The 18,022-nt window shown below is 39.2% G+C and overlaps 1 protein-coding gene across 3 annotated transcripts in view; it reads right to left on the reverse strand.

Annotated features, from left to right (window-relative positions):
• Positions 1–18,022, reverse strand: part of Stk33 (serine/threonine kinase 33) — a 180,126-nt gene that overhangs the window by 39,634 nt on the left and 122,470 nt on the right. For all 3 annotated transcript variants that reach the window (XM_015997283.3, XM_015997282.3, XM_076549974.1), the window contains 6 exons: positions 16,036–16,174; positions 13,992–14,080; positions 11,918–12,005; positions 9,688–9,763; positions 5,311–5,423; positions 4,631–4,716 (listed from right to left, as the gene is read on the reverse strand). In XM_015997283.3, the coding sequence (XP_015852769.1) occupies positions 4,631–4,716; positions 5,311–5,423; positions 9,688–9,763; positions 11,918–12,005; positions 13,992–14,080; positions 16,036–16,174 (591 nt within the window). The remainder of the gene's footprint in view (positions 1–4,630; positions 4,717–5,310; positions 5,424–9,687; positions 9,764–11,917; positions 12,006–13,991; positions 14,081–16,035; positions 16,175–18,022) is intronic.

Genomic DNA, 18,022 nt, shown 5'->3' on the forward strand with positions numbered 1-18,022 from the left:
TCCCCTTCAGTATATAGCAGTTATTCAATAAATATCTGTTTCATTTTTCAGTATGTATCAATAACTGAATACTAAGTCTTGTGTCCTAGTTCATGTGCCTCTTCCTAACATAATTTTATTGAAAGTTTCATTAACTAGGGATGCAACAACATATTCATAGATGCATGCATATGTATGGATAAGATCATTTAGAATTCAAGAGAAACTGTGTAGTAGAATGGCAGAAGGAATCTAAAATGTTTAGGAAGAAAATACATAGGAGGAAAAAAATAGCCCACAATTAGTTAGGCGCCATAACATTTCCACCCTCTTATGGGTGTGTCTATCAAGGCTAAAGGTCAAAAGCTAACGGCTAAAACTTGAATAACAATTTGTAAATTAATGAACAAGGGCCCTGTTTGCACAATGGGAGAGACTATCCGGGAACTGGCCCTGAACCTTGGTCACCAGTGCCTCTGCAAAGTGTGGCCTCAGAGCAAAGTGCATACTTCAACTCATGGGCAACGGCTTATAGGAGAGATTGTGTTGTTCATCTTTGTATCCTGACAGTTCCTGAAAATGTAAGGTCAAATGATACTTGTTAAGATTGGGGTCAATATTTGAATGGATGTTGACTCATTTAAAATAAGCCACCTTGGCAAGTCAGCCTCACATACAATTGCTCTTCACTACAGAGTGAAGGTAAAACTCTTTGATCTGGGATTAAATCCCAGCTCTCTTTACTTCCCTGGTTTCCTTTCCCATTCATTTCCTTCAGCATCTTATCTGCCCTTCAGATTGAATTTCCTGGCTCCATTAACACCAATCCCTCTACTTCTGACCACTAAAATCCCCTGTGTCTTCTTCCTTGCACTGAAAGTTATGTACGACTTGCTTTCTTTACTAGGTTGTAAGCTCCTCATGTCAGAAACCATGCCTTTTATGTATACTACATTTTCATTATCTAGCAAAGCCTGACATGTGGTGAATGCTAAGTGGTGAAGAGAGAAAAGAAAGTTTGTAGTAAGGAGCTGACACATAATGACTCATGAGGGTGAACTTTTGTAGGAAAGGGCCTCACAACCATTGACAGACATGGTCCAGTGGGAGAACATTAGAATAGACAGAGCGTCAGGACCAGAGGCAGCACAATGAGGCCTTGAAAACAGTCTTCTCTTCCAGAGGAGATGCATTAGGAGAAACACCACCATGTGTAGCGTGACAGGGGCCTGAAGGGACAGACATATCCTTCAGTTCCAAAGAACAAAGGGAGTTCCTGACTCCTCTATTTTCAGGGGGTAGAGGTGTGGACAAGCTTCATGATCTAGGTTGGCCTACAAGTCAAGGGCACAGGGGCAGGACTATGTAGGACCACAGACTTATCCTGTAGCTGCAGGAGGGGGAGACTGAAAGGCCATAACACAGCATCCTTGCTTACCAACTCTGCATTCCAAAGACAGAGAGAGAGCCACAGCTGGACTGGGCCGGGTTTCTAGGGGAGGGAGGGGCTGCTAGTGGGTCTGTGATGTAACGGCATGTACTTAAAAACATGTTGAACGATTTACCCATGTATGAAAAATTCTAGTAAAGCCCAGAACTAGAAGCTGTCTTTTTAAAAGCCGCAGAAGAAAAATAATTTTTCTAATATACATTCTCTTTATGCCAGTGGTCCCAAAATATAAGAGGTCAGAAGAAATTTCTCAGAGATGTGTTTTAAAAATGTAAATTCTTAGTGTTAGCCTGTGATCTAGGGACTTGAAGAAAGTGAGAGGTCACCCACAAGGTCTAGTAAGAGGTGCCCGTCTCCTGACCTGATGATGATAGGAAAGAGGAAGGGGGAGCTGCGGGCAGAAAATAGCAGTGCGTCCCCAGCCAGAGGAGGCCTCTTCAAACCTGCCCTGCTGATGGTACCTCAGCTGCTTTTCTTCACATCTGCCATTCAGCTTTTGAAGCCATGGCAGTACTTAGTGTTTATTTGAAATTCTGTTCACTTAAATGTATAGAGAAAAAAATTTCTTTTTCTTGGAATACTTTTAAGATATATACCATGCTTCAAAATGCACAATACATAGGCTAAACTAGAGACATTTTTGTCCAATAAAGCTCTTTGAAAAGAAAATGTTACCAAGAATTAGGTATTGAGAAAAGTAGGCTCTGATACGAAGCAGCGAGGCTCTGAGGGAGTCATCTTGTTCGCTTTAGACTATTTCAAACAGAGTACAGGAATTACAGGAAGGGAGACTTCAAGTGTTGGGGAGAGACGAGTCATGCCTTTCAGAAGCTTGTCAAATGCCAGCATTCTAAATTTCATGCACTGAACTTAGGAGAGTCCAATATAGCACACAATATCTGTCACTTTCTATCCATTTGGCAAAGACTTCAGAGAGACAAATGTTAGAGACTTGAAAATGGAGACTTCTGGAAAAATGACCAAAGCCAGAAATAAAGCTGTACTAATTAGAAAACAAATAATTAAATGGCCAAACCCGAATGTTGTGTGATGCTGAAAAGACAAATTTCTAAAGCACGCCATCTGTTTTACAACTTTTTATTTTCCTCTACTACAGATCTACTCCATACTTTTTACAGTGATCTCGCTGCTAGGCCAGAAATAATTACAGCATAGAATCCTAGAAGAGATCAAAATAGTTACAGAAGAGGGCAGATATACTACATTCCTGAGAGAATGCCATGGTTTAGCCTTAAAGAAAAAGAATTGTTATTCAAAGAAATGGTTCAAAATTGTAAAAAGAAAATTAGAGATTTTTAAAATTGATACCATAAGATATTTATGGCATCTAAACTTATCTGGGCCTCTTCTAGATGTTGTAGTGTTAAAAGCATGTTGTGAGGCCTCTTCTGTCTTTCCATGACTCTTAATTTATTTCTTAAGCCTGGTGGTTTTACGTGGCATCTATGTACTCATGATTCCCCAGTTTATAATTCCAGTTTCAGACCTATATCTACTTATCTAGTTGACACATCTACTTTCCTATCACATGGCATTTTAAACTTACCACACCCAATTCAGAGCTTTTGACTCACCACCCAAGTCCTATAGGGAGAATCTACTTTTCCATAGCTGTCTGCATGTCAATAAATGGAACCACTGTTCAACCAGTTGATGTAAAATCTAGATTTCATTCAGTATTTCTCCCATGTCTTTATTATTCATGCAATTCATCATCAAATTCTGTGGTTCCCATTTCCTCACCCCTCTGCCATCTCTCTCTTTTTCTCCAGTGCTCAAGATCAAACAAACCCGGGGCTTTGGCATGCTATACAAGGACCCTGAAGCTGAGCTATAGCCACAGCCCTTTCATTCACACTTCTAAATCCTGGATCTCACATGTGTTTTTCTTTGTTTCTGTTGTTACTATCATAGCTAAACTGCCACCAGCTCTCAGAAATGATACCTCAATATTTACCAAATTCTCTTTCTCTAAGTCATTGCCCACATAATGCCTGGGATGGCTTTATTAAGAATATAACTACACAAATAATTTTCATTTCAAATATAATTGTATTTGCATCCTTGGTATCTAAAACAGTGTCTAGCTAAATATATATTTAATTTTTAGTGAATACTGTCAATAACAAGCTCATATAATGCTAGTAACTTCTAATATCAAGTCTTGGGCTTTTCTTATGACCTCTATGGACCTTATGACAGTGAATTGTGCACTCAAAAGAAATCATTCATTATTCAGTAATTCACTGTTTATTGAAAATTGTAATAACTAGGATTAGGCTTGCTTGCATATTCCAAAGTGCCCTAAAGATAGAAGAAATTTACTTTCTTGTCAAACAAAAAATTTCTGGAATGAACTGGCATAGTGACTTTGTGAACTATAAGCCCTGGTGACCTGTATTTTATTGTTGTTTATCAACCCCTGTTTGTAGTTCTGCTTTGTTGTCCAGCATGGCTACTCAATCACTAGCCATCACATTCCAAGTCACCAGGAAGGAGGAAAGGCACGAAGAACACCATGCCTACTCCATTTAGGAGAAGACCACATGTTTCCTTCACATCTCATTAGATGTGAATGGTGACTAACACAGAAATCTAGGGAAAAAACACACACTTAACTAGATAGCAGTGTTTCCAGCTAAAGATTGCCCACGTTCCAGCTGTGATTGGGTCCTGTTCTGGCGTAGGAATACAGAGGCCCAAGTGTCTGCACCAAGGTCTGAAGTCTAATGGTGGATAGCAACATGCAAATAAACAGACTAAATATTTCAGCCTAGGTAACAAAGTATTTGGAAACATGTTTTCCAAGGTCCCCCAAAGACTCTCTGGACTCAAAGAGCTGAGTGAGCTATAACTGGCTCTAGAGCTTTACATCTGGAACCTGTTCGGACTGCCTCACTCTGCATAGGTTTCATAAGACATTTCTCAGCTCCCTTCTCCTGGCCATGAAGCCTCTGTGACAAGAACAAAGTTCATTTGAATGTCTATAAATGCATACAAGCAACTGTAGTGACAGTCATAACCATTTGGAACTGCCCATTTCAGAAATGTGTCAAGACTCACTATTCCTTTTTAACTTGTCAGAAGATGGAACTAATTGACTATTTCAAGACTATAAGACCATGTAAAATGAGTGATGTCAGAAAAAAAGTTTTTTTAAAAAGGAGTATCATAACTTACTGTCAACCATTGGTTATCTAGAAGTTCCTTAGCTGTGATTCTGTGAGCAGGATCTACTTTCATAAGTTGTTTCAAAACATTTTTTGCTGCAAATAAAGGGGAGAAAACTTTGAAATCTTATTTCTCATAACCTCAGTTAATGGCACACATCAGCTGCACATGGTGGCACAGGCTGGTAACCCCAGCTACTTGAGAGGCTGAGGCAGGAGGGTTGTTCAAGTACACACCAAAAAACTGAGACAACTCAGAGAGAGACACACACACCCCAAAACCACTAAAAATACAAATCAATACAAAAATTACTCATTTCCCATTTATTTAGGCTATGGTTGCGTAACACAAAGGACGCCAAGGATCATCAATACATAAGCCTAAAAAAAATAGAAGTTGAATAACTTCTGTTGCTGGGTTACCCGGATTAATGATTTCTAGTGAAAGTTGGGCACACAACAGCAAGTTTTCACTTTAATTTTTTAATTGGTATTTTTTTGTTTTGTTTTGTTTCTGGAAGCATGGACCATGAACAAGCACAGTGAAGGTAAAACTATTTCCACGAGCAAATATCATTTAATTCTAAAGTAGATTTTATGATTAACCAGAGATTAACAAAGGTTTTATTAGTGGCCAATTTCCTTATATTAATTGTTTGATTTAGTAAATAACAACAAATCCATACTCACCAGAATCACTTATGGAATCCCAGATTGGATGTTCAAATCGTAGGTCTCCCTTTTTTATTAATTCAAAGAGCTTTTCTTCCGAGCTTGCCAAAAAGGGTGGCTCTCCACACAGTCTAAACAAAGGCAGTCATTTGTTCAAATGTTTTCAACATAAGATCACTAAAGATTAACTTTCTGCGGGACTTGGAAGCAGGGATGCTTTGCAGGTAAGTAATGGACGGAAGAAGAGAAGGTGCCTCTCTGGCTGGAGAGTGGAAGCCATAGGGCTATCCAGCTCAGTGCTGGTCTCATCTCAGTGCATAGGTCAGTGCACTCAGACCTGCAAATGCCCCAGGCTTCTGTGGGGGGGGAGACACTAGGATTAAGGGTTACAGTGCAGGAAGATGTGTGAGGGTTGAGTACAGAAAGACAGTGGCATGAGCAAAGGGAGGTCGCCACTTAAAATCCACATTGTACACCAGATTATAGGAGCTCATAAATGGTTATCAAAGACTGTCAACACTCATAAGAGTTTAATGTCCAGGCAAGAGTTTTGTCTGTGGTAAATAATATATCAACTGTTAGTAATGGTAACAATAAAATAAAATAAAACCAAAAAATAACCCTGGGAATTTCTGTAGATTCTGAGCCAAAACCGAAAGGGATTAAAACAGGCACAATTGTATCTTCCATAATAGTATTCAAAGGAAGGTCAGGATGAAAATCATCAGTGAGAAAGGGCAGACACTGGGTAAACAAAAAGCCAACAGCAGTACAGCCCAAGCACCATGGGTAAAGCAAGCATGGGCCTTCCTGCATCTATAACACAAGGACTTTTGTGTTGGCTTCTTTTAGCAGAGCTTGGGGACAAGCCAACCAAGCTGAGTCATTAGCTGATCCAAGCCAGAACTATAACAGTACACTTCCGAGTTGAGTTCGGTGCCTCAGGTACATTCTCAGTAAATGTTAACATAGTCATCAACAACAACCCCAACATCTAAAGACAAGCAGCAGGTATGTCCAGGGAGACCCAGGCAAAAGGTGACACTGCAAAGTCAGCTTGGCATGTCAACGCCTCAACTCTCAGGCATAGACCTTCCATCTTTACTAAAAACAAACTGGCATTATTCCATTCATTATACTTGCCAAGGTGCAGTCTGTTCTCAGTATAATACAGCCTAAGTCTTTCACATTTTATATTTTTACTGACTTTCCTCAGTTATATTTTAGAAGTTTTATTTTAAAAATTCAATTGTGAACATTTTCTGACCAAACTAAAATTTGGTATTTTATGACAATGACAATGACAATGAAGGAACCAGCAGTCAAGGACACGATCTGGAGAAGCAGAGAGCCTCTCCTGCAAGAGCTTCTTGTTAGGGGATCAGGATTTGTCAAGCTGTCCTACAAATTCTTACTTTAATACTTTTTATTTCTCAAGCTCATTCTGACACTTCTTTCTTCTTACTTGGTTTACTATTGCTTAGTTTTAAAATGGAATTTTAAAAGCCATAGAACACAAAAAGGAAATAACCAGAAAAATGGTTGTATGGACACTTACTATCTATTATAACAAGTACAGGCCAGCTAAGGCCCAGCTCATTGAGCCTGTTATCAAGCAGTGATATGCATGGCCCCCAATCTCTTAGCAGCCTCTGCAAGCGACTATAGCTTAAGGGCTACATTTTAAATTTTCCACTTTTTTCTGTCCTTTGCAATTTTATTTACGCAAAATGTATCTAATGGTTGGTCAATCAGCAGCATATGGAACTTTATGACAGCAATTTCCTAGCACGTCCAGAAAAGGGAATCCAAGACGTGAAAAATGCCTCTTAAAGTTTCCTGTTGTTTTCTGCTGCATTCATAGGAATCAGGACAGCAGAGGATAGGAACCATAGAGAGCATTTATTTATGTTAATTTCACCTTCAGAAAGTATGTTATCATTGTTCAATTAAGTAGAAAGGAATCTGAGTTAACTGATAAACAAGGAAGTAGCCCTCATGGAGAAGGTACTGTGCTCAGGGTAAAGAGAATTATTTCTAGTGCCACAAGGCTCAAACAGATTAATGGGTAGGCACTGGTGAGCTAAGTGAGAATCTTCTGCGAAGAAAGGAAGATGCCATTACAATGATGTGCAACCACACTCTGGAGCAGAAACATTCAAATTAGATACTTAAGAAAAAGGAAAAAAAATGAAAGGTAAGTAATACACTTGCTTTCCTTAACAGCAAATTCAAAGAGTAGCAAACACCATATGGATTGTGTAGATGATTCTTTATGCAGATTAATATGGACTTTTGAAGACAGTCTTAAGAGTATAAAAGATTTATTTAAATAGTTACATGTTAATTAAAGACTAAACTCAGGATTTCTGCCCCATGATTCTAATCGGCACAAAGCTTTATGAATCCATTCATACTTTACGCTGTCTAAGCAATGACACATGTGAACCAACCCAGTTACAGCCGCAGTCACATCATCTGGCTTCTGCTGCCTGTGTATCCCATTTCACACAACTGTGAAGATGGAACTACAGTGATGTTAGTATTTAGACACGATATGGAAGAGATAGTGCACAGCAAAATCTCCAACATGACCATAAAACTAATGTTGCATTGACATTAAAGTATTCAGAGTCACCCAAAGACACAACAATGGCCACTAACTTTTCAGAACACCTCTTAAAAATTCACTTAATTCAATTTAACAAGTGAATTGAGTACTGAATATGGGCTGACTGTTGTATCGGATGCCAGGGATGCAAAGATGAATAATTTGAACTGTCTTTCACAGAACTTAAAACAAAGAAAATAGATATGATCAATAGAATATTGTAATATTACCATATAATTTGGTGTTTAAAAGTGTTATTATTCACCGGAAGGTTGAGGTGCACACCTTTAGTCCCAGCACTTGGGAGGCAGGGACAGGCGGATCTCCATGAGTTCATAGCCAGCCTGGTCTACAAAGTGAGTTTGAGGACAGCCAGGGCTGTTACACAAAGAAACCCTGTCTCAAAAAACCAAAAGAAAAAAAAAGTGTTATTGTTCATACATCACAATGAGTGCTATCAAAGGTACATGTGTACAAACAAAACTTACTGCTTAAATATTTTTATATTAGTACTGTTATTGTCATATTGAGACAGTCTCATGTGGCCTGGAGCAGACTATGTAGCCAAGGGTGACCTTTAAGATCTGATCCCCTGCCTCCATTTCCCTAGTGCTGAAGTTGTAGGCATGAACCACCACACCTGGTATATGCAACTCTTGTGTGCTGGGCAGGCATTTTACCAACTAACATCCCAGCCACATTGTTTTTATTTGAGTGTTATGTTTTGTATAATTTTTTTAAAATGATGCCTTAAATCCTCTGTTAAATGAAGAAAAAGTTTATACATAATAAATATATATTTTCTGTGGTAAGGTAAGAGTTAGGAAAACAGAAAGCTTTAGTATTTGGCCAACCTATGAGAAAAGTTCACAGAGAAAAAAAAAGTAAGCACTCATGGCACACACATTTGCGAATGCACACATAAATCATACACACAACATGCAATGCAGAACGTGAGTAATAAAGAGTAGCCTAGAGTCATCACAGAGAAAGGCAGGTACATGAAAACACATAGGCAGCCCAAGCCTGGAAAAGAGAGCTAGAGTGAGGTTGTGAACGGTCTGCTAAGTCACACTGTGTCAGATGGACCTAGAGGGCTTTCGTCCAGAAGGAGTATGATGCAGACAATAATCCGTGAGCAGTGTAAATAGCAGATGAAGTGGAGGATGAACAGAAGCAGGAAGACAGCCAGAAAGATCCTGAAATGACAAGGCCAAAGAGAGAAGACTAGGTTCTCACCGGGAATAGGTGAGAACACTTCACAAGTAAATGTTCCAGGATTTAGGATTTGATTGAATCATGAGAGCAAGAGGAAAGGAAGAGCAAGAATTCCTGAGGCTTTCACGGTGCCCAGGGAACTGGGAAGTACAAAACACTCTCTAAATCCTGAAGCAACCTCAACCTAACCTTGCCTGTACATGTGGGCAGCTCTAAGGCTAGTTGGCCCTACTTCCCTATTCCTGATGGGTTACAGGTGAAGCTCTAAGCTGCAGCAAGGGATCAGGAAGGACAGATTTCCACTTAGCTTGGATTATGTGGGACACTCTTGCATTTGTAGATCGGTGCAAAGCAAAATTGAACGTTGTGAATGTATAGCATTGAATAAATAAATCACTTAGGAGGTGATCCTGAAAACTAGTGAGAAAGCAATCAGAGCAACATCCTGATTTCGATTTTAAATGACACCTTTAAAAATACATTGTTTAGTTTTAATTTAAAATCTATGTCAATCTCCATCAGAGACTTCCCTTTTATTTACCCAGGACATTCCACCGGCTACTTACAAAAGGTACATTATGACACCTATGCTCCAAATGTCACACTGCTGGCTGTACTCATGGGCATTGATAACCTCTGGGGCTGCCAAGTAAGCAGAAATAAAATAATATTAATAATACAATAAATGACTTTTAATTGCTTAAATACAAAGCATGAAATACGTGCTGATGTGTTGTAATTTATTCCTCCAGAGGGGAAAAAAGGAGCCAACAGCAGATGCTGAATGAATAATGTACAGGCCTTCCAACTGATGTCACCAAATCCTCCCTCCTATCAATTAGCTCCTAATGGGACAATGGCATAAACTGTGTGGCTAAAGGTGCAGTTCTTTATTCCTGTGGAATGATTAAGTCATTTTACAAAGGTTGTGTAGTTAGAAGACAATAATATCTTAGACTTTCCCCCAAATAGAAGGAAACACACAACTTAAGTAAATATTATTTAAATCAAGGCCAATCTGAATTCATAGAAAAGCTAATATTGTGGTTATGAATCACTTCAGTAGAATAATGATGATAATAATAATAATATCATAGCACTATTATGACAGAATATATATTATTTCTCACATTTTCTAGGTAAGAAAACTGAGATAGAAAGCACGCTCACATCAGACTGGGTCAAAACATCAATGAGTCCCAGTGCAGGATGAGGTTCCAAGTATGTGTGACTCAATTCGGTGCTCTCTGATTGTCACAACAGGGTCCCTTCAAACAGCCTCTCAAAGCAGCACTGTGCCTTTAACCTTAAGCTGGCACACACTTTAAAGATGAGGTTTTAGGGTTTTGCTTTATAGTGGCTGGCTTTTTAAAAAGCCAATATGATACTGAGGAATAGATCTACTTTACTTTTACAAATGGATATCTTTCTTTAAAGAAAATGAAAACACAGTCACAAATACAGAAAATAAGATACATGTATATATTTCAAAAGAACATTAAAATTTACTAAGTGTTTTTGCACAATAAATTGTGTTCAGAATCCTATAAGCCAGTCCTGCAGGTCTGACGCCCTCTGTCAGTAAAGGTGGAAAACATGGAGACTTGACTGCAGTTGCACACTCTGGAGAGTTTCCTATGGGAAAGTTGTGTGCTTATTGAGAAAGCGCTCCCAGTCTCCTCCACTAACACACTGTCCATTTGCATGTATGCCCTCACAAGTGAGTGCACACACTTGAGTGTGCACGCACACACACTCTTTCATAACAACTACTAAAAACAAATGGAATTTTGTTTTCTCTACTCTCTATGACTAAAGGGATGGAAAAATAACCAAAAGAAGCCAACAGATACACGGGAGAATGAGAAAAGGCTAAGCTATAACGCTTCACAAATTAAATAATCTGCCTCCAAATAATTGAAAATTGACAGCATTCCTCTTTTTGCAATTATTGTGTGTGCTTGCAGTCTTTAACTGCATGCAAAACTTTAATTACAGAACCAGCAAAGTGCAAGTTGTTCCATGGAACGGTCTGGCATGAAGGCGAATTCCAAGGTGAGATTCGGTGAGGGCTGCCTTCCCACTGCACAGCAGGGACCAGGACTCTGGCCTCCACTTCCCCATCTTCCTAATTATCAGGGGCGTTTCTACGTGCACTGTCATCCCAGCCCTCGGGGAGGCAGAAGCCAGAATAGCTGTGCCAAGGAGCCATTTAGGAAGTCAGCAAAGCTCCGCAAACCATCTGTCTTCCCTCTTGTTCTCTCACTTGTTATCAGTGTAGACAACTAATAAGCAGCCATAAAACTCAGGGTGCCTGGATATATTTTCCCCATGTAACTACAGACCAGATGTCTTTTGCCAATGGGAGGATATGAACAGAATCTAAAGTAGCCTTTTCCCAAGTAAGATAAAACAATTTAAAAACTTTATGCATCAAGTAGGCAAAAAAAAAAAGCAATGAACAAAGTATACTTTTCAGCAATAAAAACAGATAAACCACTGATACAACAACAAGGATAAAATAGCAAAGTCATCCTGCGGAACAGAAGACACACACGCACACTGTATGACTCAAGCACAGTTGAGTTGGGTGACGGAAAGCACTGGAAATTATTGGGATGTGAGAGGGGAGATGGTGGAGACAGACAGGGTAATAAGGGCTGTGGACTCATTGGCATGTGATTATCTAAATATGTAGCCTATGGCAATCCTGTCTCAGCCTCCTGAATGCTGAGCTTACAGGTTTGGGCTACCACACCTTCAGGTGTTCTGACTTTTTCAAGTCTCCTCACTTACCCATATAGATAGGAGTGCCACATGTGGTCTGCATCATGCTTTCACTCCTGGAGCCATGCTTCCTAACCGCCAAGCCGAAGTCAGTCACCTGAGAGCAGACACACAGGCTCAGTCATCCAGTGCCTTCCACCCACTGGAACTGCATTTAATCTTCACTTCGCAGGGATGGGCTTTTCCTTGGATTACTAACAAAGATGGACTTTCCCTCTCCCCCCCCCCACCCTCTCTCGGTGCAGAAAAACTCTGTAGAGAGAATCCAGGATGTTAACTGTTCATGCCTTTTGCTAATTCTTCTTGGTAAACTGTTTATAAGTTCTTTCATTGCAAACTACAGCCTAGCCTTTGAATGTGTTATCTATTTTTCTGATTCTGGAGTTGTGGTCCAGTGAAGGCACTGTTTAAGTAAAAATAGTTATCCTTAGATGGGCGGTGGTGGCACATGCCATTAATCTCAGCACTCGGGAGGCAGAGGCAGGTGATCTCTGTGAGTTCAAGGCCAGCCTAGGCTACAGAGTGAGTTCCAGGAAAGGTCCCAAAGCTACACAGAGAAACCTTATCTCAAAAAACAAACAAAAAAATAGTTATCCTTATCAACACTTACTAAGACTCTTTTTTAACATGTACAACTAGTAAATACTTGTTTTTCATTACTATTATTTCCTTTGTGATTATCAAGTATGCTAATTAAACAATTTCTACACTATTTAAAATGAAGAAATGAGAAAAAGGCCCTCTCCACCAGGGCCTGGTCACAGATGGCCTGAAGGCCTTTTGCGGCCTTTAGTCTCCTGCTCCATTCTAAAGCTTGGTAATTACACCTTGAGTTACTAAATATTTGGCATGTACCCTTGGTTGTCTCTCAAAATGGAATGTCCTTGGACCCAAAGCAGAAACAAAGGCAAATTTATGGATCATACAAGCAAAGCATAGGTTCTTTACTCACACTAAATGCAAAATTGGCAGTACCTTATAAAGTATAAGGAAATGTTCTCATTATGTGAGATTATCAAACCCATCTTTTTTTTGCTTTGAGACAGGGTCTCACTCTGTAGCCCAGACCAACCTAAAACTCATTATGTAGCCTGGCTTGCCTTAATCTCATGGCAATCCTTCTGTTTCAGCCTCTCCTGTGCTGGGAATACAAGTGTATGTACATCAACATGCCTTGAATCAATTACTCCAGGAGTTTCCATAAATATTCCACTTGAAGCATAATACTATCTTTCTCCATACAGCATCTCTATAGATACAAAGCATATTAAAGCCTTCATGATCCAGTTCCATTATTTGGAGAGCACTGAGTCTCTTGTTTACCAAAGGTTAACTGAGCATATTCTGTTGCAAATACTCCTCCACATTCCAACAAAGAATAAAATGCCTAAAGTTCCTGACTTCGTGGACTTTAGAGTGGACTATGAAGAACATTCACTGAAGGGTATCAGTAGTGTTGCTGAGTCTGTTTCTGCTGCATATGGTTTAGCTTCTGCAACAGCAGCTCACAGACACATTTGCTTCTAAAGTTAACACTTGCACACATTTTGAAGGCAGCCACTATTAAAGTGCTAAGTAATAAATAATGTATTCTATCATTTATTTGACATTAAGGAACACTTAATTTGAATAAAATCTTCAAGAATAAACACTTGGCACATTAATTGTGGTTAAGACATAAATATTAATATCCAGGAAAAATTTCAATGAGAAATACAGACTGTAGCATTAATTTAGTATCAAAAGCACAGCCAAGGTGTGTTTTTCTCTAAATCTGTAACACATTTACATCAAATTACCAGACATAATTTTGAAATTAATTAGAATTCAGAGCATCTGTTTGCTTGCTATTAACTAATGATTTAGAACTATCCAAAAGAATATGCACTTTGAAAAACACATTCAGTAGCATCACTTAGCTTGTAAAATTATTTTTATCGTTAGAACTTCTTTTGTGAATTTTTTACTTCTTAGCACAAATGGCTTAGACTCAAAAGTCACCAAAATGTGTCTAAGATGTCTGTAGCTACTTTGATGCTGGTTGTTTTCAGGCAAATATTGAGTGGTATTTCTAGGCTCTTACCTTTATGTTTAAGTTCATCTCATTGTTATCATCCATGAAGCTGCTTTTAACCATTATGTTTTCCAGCTTTAGATCTCTGTGCACTATATCTACCAGGAAAATAGACAAGCAAAGTGAGTGACAGAAGGACAGAGAGGACAGAAGCAGGACACATAAATAAAGTATGAGGGAAGGCTGAGTGCAGTTCTGTCCTCTTCTGTCTTTACTTCCACCCCTCTTCTCCGCAGCTCTATCAGAAGCCATTTTCTCATCGCTACATGCTCCCTGTTGTGACAGCCTAGCCTCTCAGCCTGGTGAGTGTGGAAGGGGAGCTGCGTGAGGCTACACGTTTCCAGGAGAACGCAGGCAGCCTGGATCACAATACAGGCCAGGTAAGGTTTTCTGTATCCTTGGGTCTCTGTATAATGTTACTGTCAACACAAACATTTTAACACATTGTAACTTGGCTACATGTGCATAAACTGTATTTCAGTGCATTTTTCTAAAATATCAGCATATATTTCACACTGTTCATATGTTGAAATAAAAAAAAACACATATTTTGTGACACAAACCTCCAGTTGAACAGGTCAGAGTTGAGGTGAGATTTCTGTGTGCATTCAAATTCAAATAATGTATCAAACACTCCTCCACAGATAACTGACTGACTCACATCTACAGCAAACACTTCCTAAGCTGTGGGAAGCTAAGTGTGTCCCATCTAGGGACATGAAGCTGAGGCAGACCTGGACTGGCAGTGTAGCTAATCACTTACAGTTCTCATATATCCCCCAGGCTTTTTCCTTGGACTTATTACTGATTCTGGTACTCCTCCTGACACTACTTACATAAATACCATACCATTTTAATTAATATATTTTTGTGATGTTCTTATCCTTGGCAGGGGCAAATCTCCCTAATACCCCATATTTTTATCTTAGTTATTCTCATCATTTGAAGAATACTTTTTAAAATCTCACCCCTCAGAAGTGATGTTTTTATAGAAACATACTGAAAACAAGTGTCTCCCTAGACGAGAGAGAACTGACACAGGCGTGACCTTCAGCCCCTGCAAGCCTTTCCTGACCTGAACCATTCTCCAGTCCCAGCCTGCATTCCTCAGATCTAATTCTGACACACACTTGAGCTCCCTGCACTTCACACAGCTCTCCAGTAAGAAATTGCCTCACTGCATGACAAGCTGTTTCCTGTACTCCTTCTCCTACTAGCCTAAGCTACTTGAGGGGCAGAAGCCTTAAGTTTTCATCTTTATAACTCTGGGGCTGAGCACAATGCAGTAGATGCTGAGGAAACTGAGATCCCGAAGCCTGTCACTGACCTTTGTGGAACAAGTATTTTCTCATCTGTAAAATGAGAATTTCTAAAGTCACACCTAAGAACCTCAAGGAAAAGGGGAGCATGGGACAAAGTGGCAACAGGAACACTGGAGTCAGTAAAGTTTTAGAATAAGTAGAGTTCCTTTGAAATGTAGGTTGGCAAATTACTCCAAATGATACCTTAGTGGATAATGTTACTATACATTTGTCAAACCCAACAGAATAAAAAATACCAATAATGAGTCCTAACGTAAACTGCAGGTTTAGGTGACCATAATGTGAGTCATTCTGCACATGTGGCACCAGGGTGGACACTGGAAACTTCTGTTCCTTCTGTTCTGAACCCAAATGGCTCTAAAACTGAAGTGTATTATTTTACAAGGCTAGAGCAGGTACATTTTTAATAATATTAATATAAAAATATTTTAGGGAAATTCACTTTATCTACTTTGTTTTTTATCATATTAGCCACATTTTAAACTTCTAGAATAAGAATGATCATGATTGTTTGCTCTTCCATATACAGTGTAATTAAATGTCTGCATTGTTACTAATTAAAATGTCTATAAATACAACTAAAAGGAAAAATATGGAAAATGTACTTGTTATTCAGTTACATTACCAAGTTCTACCAATGTGATTATGAGTCCTAAAGACCATCCCACTTAAACAAACAACAGTGGCATCTTCATTTATGGAGATGGTGAGGCTTACAGTCCTCTTCTTACCGTTGTCATGAAGATATGCGATGGCTGATGCAAGATGTTGAATTATCAACCTGGTCTCATTCTCTGAGAAGTACCCTTTTTTATCCAGGACTTCTTTGAGTTCTCCATCCTCACAAAGTTCCATCACAAGGTACATTTTCTGACATTACAGATTTAAAAGTCAGAATAAGAGAAAGTTATGAAGTTTTATATGTGTGTGTGTGTGTGTTATACATCATAAGTATGATCACAAGCTTAATTTACTCATGTGAAACTGCTCTACATATCATACAAGCTATTATACTGAATACAAGAGGAACAAAGGAGCAGGAGACATGGCGCTGACTTTAGGAAGTTCAAAAGAGTTACAGTATCATATGATATACACTAACAGCCCAACATGCCATGGGGCTGTGGAAGAGAGGCTGCCTCTGCATAAAGAATGCTCATCAAGGAGAGTTCAGGCTGAATGTGTGAGCAGTGATTTCTCTGCAGGGAAGGTGGAGGAAAACCAAGCAGAGCTGGTGGCCAGTGTACAAAGCCCCTAAAGCCTGGAACAAAGCAGCTATTAAAATAACACACAAATCGCTGCTAACAGTAATGGAGACTGTTGGGTAGAGAAGGAGATGGTGAAGGGTGAAGCTAACAGGAAAGATTGGAACACGTTTCTGAAGAGCTTTGGATGGCATGTTCAAGACTATGGATTCCCATGCCCCATATGAAACAAGGCATTGGAGGTGTTTAAGTCAGAGTCTTGAGGTAAAAGCTGTATGATGTCAATTTTGCATTTCTAGGTCAACAAACACTACAACAGTAATGTACAGCAGGGCTCAGCAAAATTTTTCTATAAAGACCAAACCCAAGAGTAAACATTATGGTCTCTGTGGACATGGCACAGCTCAGCAGCTGCCTTGAGATCAGCCATGAACAACACAATGCTGTATTTATAGACTCAGAAATCTGAGTTTGGTGTGATTTGAAGATTATGAAACATTACTCTTTTACATTTTGTCATTTATTTGGAAATATAGAGAACTTATCTTATGGGCTCTATAGAAGGAGGCAGCAGGCCAGACTGACTTCATAGGCTACCTGTGTTAACAGGGGGACCTGTAAAGCATGGGCTGGACACAAGAAAGGATGTGGTTTCTTAGTTTTCCTGTTGGGATAAACTATATTGACAAGGGTAACTTAAAGGAGAAAGGGTGTGTTCTAGCTCACAGTTCAAGGTACAGTGTATTATTATGGGAAAGACACTGGCCTCAGCAGAAGCATGAGGTGGCTGACCACACTGCATCTGGTTAGGAAGCAGAGAACAGTGAGTGCTGGTGCTCAGTTTACTTTCTCCTTTTTAAAAACTATTTTTAAATTTTTTAATTGATTTAATTGTGTGTGTGTTCCTGTATGCACCAACATACCTATAGAGATCAAGGCACATAAGTTGGTTCTCGTCTACCATGTAGATCCAACTCATGTCATTAGGCTTGGAAGCAAGCACCATAGCCTATTGAACATTCTCAATAACTCCCACTTTCTCCTTTTTATTTGGTCTGGTACTCCAATCTTTTCCATAGGCACTGCCATAGACATAATTACCCTCCGTGTTTCCATTCTAACATATATTCTTGAGTTTTGTTGTTCTGAAGATTTGGGGGTTGGATTCTGTTCTTGTAACAGCTGCTAATCCAACTTCTATGTTCAGTCAGTATGATTAAAGCAGGGAAAGAGGTACGTATCTTTCTTCCTAGAGCCACAATTCTGATTCACTGAATTTCAGGATGCTTTAGGGTTTTAAAGTATCTGAAACATCTGACAAATAAATTTTTAAAGTGGGCCATACTTTACTGACAGTGCTATAGGATGGCTAGGAACATGGAATGGAAAGTGAACTATTTGGAAGGGAAAGTTGCATTAGCAGTAGTTACAATATAAATTGACACCAATTTACAAATGCATGAGGGGCTGGACAGATAGCTGTTGTTAAGAGCACTGGCTACCACAAATAACA

This window comes from Peromyscus maniculatus, chromosome 1 (genome assembly GCF_049852395.1).
Source record: "Peromyscus maniculatus bairdii isolate BWxNUB_F1_BW_parent chromosome 1, HU_Pman_BW_mat_3.1, whole genome shotgun sequence".
NCBI classification, from domain to species: Eukaryota; Metazoa; Chordata; class Mammalia; order Rodentia; family Cricetidae; genus Peromyscus; species Peromyscus maniculatus.